This window comes from Gadus morhua, chromosome 16 (assembly GCF_902167405.1).
Source record: "Gadus morhua chromosome 16, gadMor3.0, whole genome shotgun sequence".
In the NCBI taxonomy this organism is placed as follows: Eukaryota; Metazoa; Chordata; class Actinopteri; order Gadiformes; family Gadidae; genus Gadus; species Gadus morhua.
The window spans coordinates 21,255,948-21,258,890 of record NC_044063.1 but is presented as its reverse complement, the minus strand read 5'-3'; the positions used below and the strand labels follow the sequence as shown (position 1 = coordinate 21,258,890).

Below are 2,943 nucleotides of genomic sequence, written 5' to 3'. Positions count from 1 at the left end.
GTAGGCGTAGCCGTCTAGTTTCCCACCTGCTGTACCCTCCAAATGTTGAAAGAACGCCTACAATCATAGAACTAGAGTTATAATATCATAACTATCGGTACTACCAAAATTATGTAATCGTTGTCGACAACATCGGCTAGCGAAGTGCTAATTGATAGATTATAGAAATCCTGAATTGCATTCAGTCTTTAAATGTATAACTATAGGTCTTATAAATAAAGGTAATTTAGCATTGAACACAATTTTTCAGTGCGTTTTTTTCCCAAGGCAGTAAGATAATTATGGAGCAATGGGACTGTACACACAATTTTCGTTTCACCCAGAAAATGACATCAATTTGCATCGCACCATGGTCGAAAGAAATCACTTCAACCAATCACTCTCTGTACCTTTCTCAGCACACCATGAACACTGTAGGCCTGCATGACCACAAATTGCTATTCGCTACACAATTTTACCGTCTTGGCATTGGTGCATAGTGAGGTCCATGTCCAAGAGCTATTAACCTTTTAGGAGGCTACAACACCACAGTGTGTGTGTGTGTGTGTGTGTGTGTGTGTGTGTGTGTGTGTGTGTGTGTGTGTGTGTGTGTGTGTGTGTGTGTGTGTGTGTGTGTGTGTGTGCAGAGGTGTCCAGAGGGAGTTTGGTCTTCACCCATTCGTGGTTGGAATAAGCAGACATATTTCAGTTTGGGATCCTCTGGCGATGCTAGGCTAGGGAATAACACCTACCCCACTAATTTCTTCACTTATGCCCAAAACGCATTCTCTGCCGTTTGACCCTTCTGGGCTGCTGTAGAACCATGGTGGTTCAAAATGGCGGCCTCCGTTTAGGAGGACTCGCTCCTCTCAAACTAAGTTACAAAAACACAATGATTCTTATTTACATGGGTTTATACACTGATTAAAACAACTGATCGATGTTGTATTTCTGCCTAGTCGTTTCCGCGAGATGCCTTTACACACTGCTCCAATATCCACACACAGAACCTTTAAAGCCTTTTGCCTCTGTCTTTCTCTGCGCCTGGGTCCTGTTACACCATTAACATCAAACAGTACAATGGGTTTGAGTGTCCTACTACGACATCTTAGGACATAACTACTAGTATTCTTGACATATCATTGGTTACATTAACGCAATCAATTCTAGGAAACGGTTAAAAAAACAAAACATATTGGGAACTTCATATGAATGTGTCATTGATGCCTGGACCTTTCTTCCTTCTCCGATGTAAATATTTTTTCTTTTAAATTTCACTGATGAGTATGCTATGGTCTGTTGAGGCTCTCCTTTAATGTAAATCCCTGTATGGACTTTTCAATACCCCATCGTTTTTTTTACTGCCTGCTCTGTGCAATTTAACAGAAAAAAGCCAGTTGAAAGTGGTTGATCATTTTGTCTCTGAGCCAGTTCTTCGGACAGCTACTGTGTATAGTTCAAGGGCAAGGTGACTAGCACCACAACACAACTAGCGTACGTGAGCGAAAACATTAAAGAATGATTGCAAGGTGTAGAGCAGATTCGGAACAAGGCTGTGATGTGAGGAGAGAGTTCAGTTCAGCAGATTGTAATTTGACATACCGAGTTTGCATGGCAATTATTTTCCACCTTCACCTTAAGCCTACATTTAAAATAATATTTGGTCAACCCAATTCATGTTTCTTTTTAAAGCAAGTTTTTTTTATTAGCCAGATCTAAAATCATTAACACTGAAACTGCCTCAGTCTACCAGGTTTATACTGTAGTTAAAAGTGAGTAAAAAATATGAGAAACAGAGACTTTGTATAGAAAGCTATGGTTTTATTAATTGATTTTATTAACATGTCTAACACTGGTCAACTCTAGTGTATAACTCTTTACTTTGGGCTAAATATATCATATGTACATCTGTATATGATCGGTTTATTATATTATAACAAATATTACAACATATGAGCCATACAATAAAAATTGAAAGTTGATATACAAAAACCAATATAATAAAAAAAATTAAAAGGATGGAACATTTCTTGTTTTATGTAGTAGATGTATATTATAAATATTGAGCAATATTCCCATGATGGGTATGAGTTGCAGAGAGAATATCAGATAAATAAGAGTTATATTCATTCTATTTATAAAACAGGCCATGCCAAAGTTAGGAAGTCACATTGTTAAGTATTTCCAACATGTGAGTGCAGCACACACAGCCACTCCCATGGTGCTCTGCGTGAGAGATTCAGGCTCCCAAAGCCCATTGGACACCATACATTTTCACTAGGGAGGGTGTTTGGCACCGCTTGTGTGGGTAGATCGATTGAAGATAACAGTGAGCCTGACTTGCCCCTAGACATCAGGCGGCTGTGTGCGTTGCGCCAAAAAGTTCATTAAATAAATGCAATTGAATCGCGTCAATATAATCAAAATAGGCGGTTTAACACTTTACAATATTGGATGCAGAAATGATCAGACTCCCTTATTCAAAATGTCATAGTGTCGATGATCAACGTGCAGATTACATTAAAATAAAGGATTGTGTGACACCACGTTTAGAGAAAGGGTCTAATCTTTGAATGAGGTAGGATGAGGAGCCATTTTGAGGGATTGTTTGGGATGGGCCATAGCTTCGCACTTTGGATTGTAATTGGTCTGAGGAAGGAGGAGAAGGAGATGGGCGTCGAGCCTATGTGGAGATAAGGAGGAACACACATGGAGAGGGATGTGGAAATAGAAATAGAAGAAATGTGTGCTTAAAAGAGGACAGGGTGATTCAGAAAGGGTGATCATGCGTTCACACACACCCACACATACACACATGCACACACACACACTTTGCTATTCTTTGTGATAAAAAACCAAGAGACAATGATTGCTTGAAAAGCAAATTACTGAGATGTAAAGCAAGAGGAACAGGTCCCGCCTCCATTCTTTTCTAATTGGGGGGAGATTGTGTCGGACTCTTCT

The 2,943-nt window shown here is 39.4% G+C and overlaps 1 protein-coding gene across 1 annotated transcript in view; it reads right to left on the bottom strand.

Annotated features, from left to right (window-relative positions):
• Positions 1 to 1,793: 1,793 nt before the first annotated feature.
• rab38a (RAB38a, member RAS oncogene family) overlaps positions 1,794 to 2,943 on the bottom strand; it is a 25,402-nt gene continuing 24,252 nt past the window's right edge. The window contains exon 4 of the mRNA XM_030381042.1: positions 1,794 to 2,943. This exon is cut by the window's right edge and continues 77 nt beyond it. Within this exon, the coding sequence (XP_030236902.1) occupies positions 2,865 to 2,943 (79 nt within the window). The 3' untranslated portion in view covers positions 1,794 to 2,864.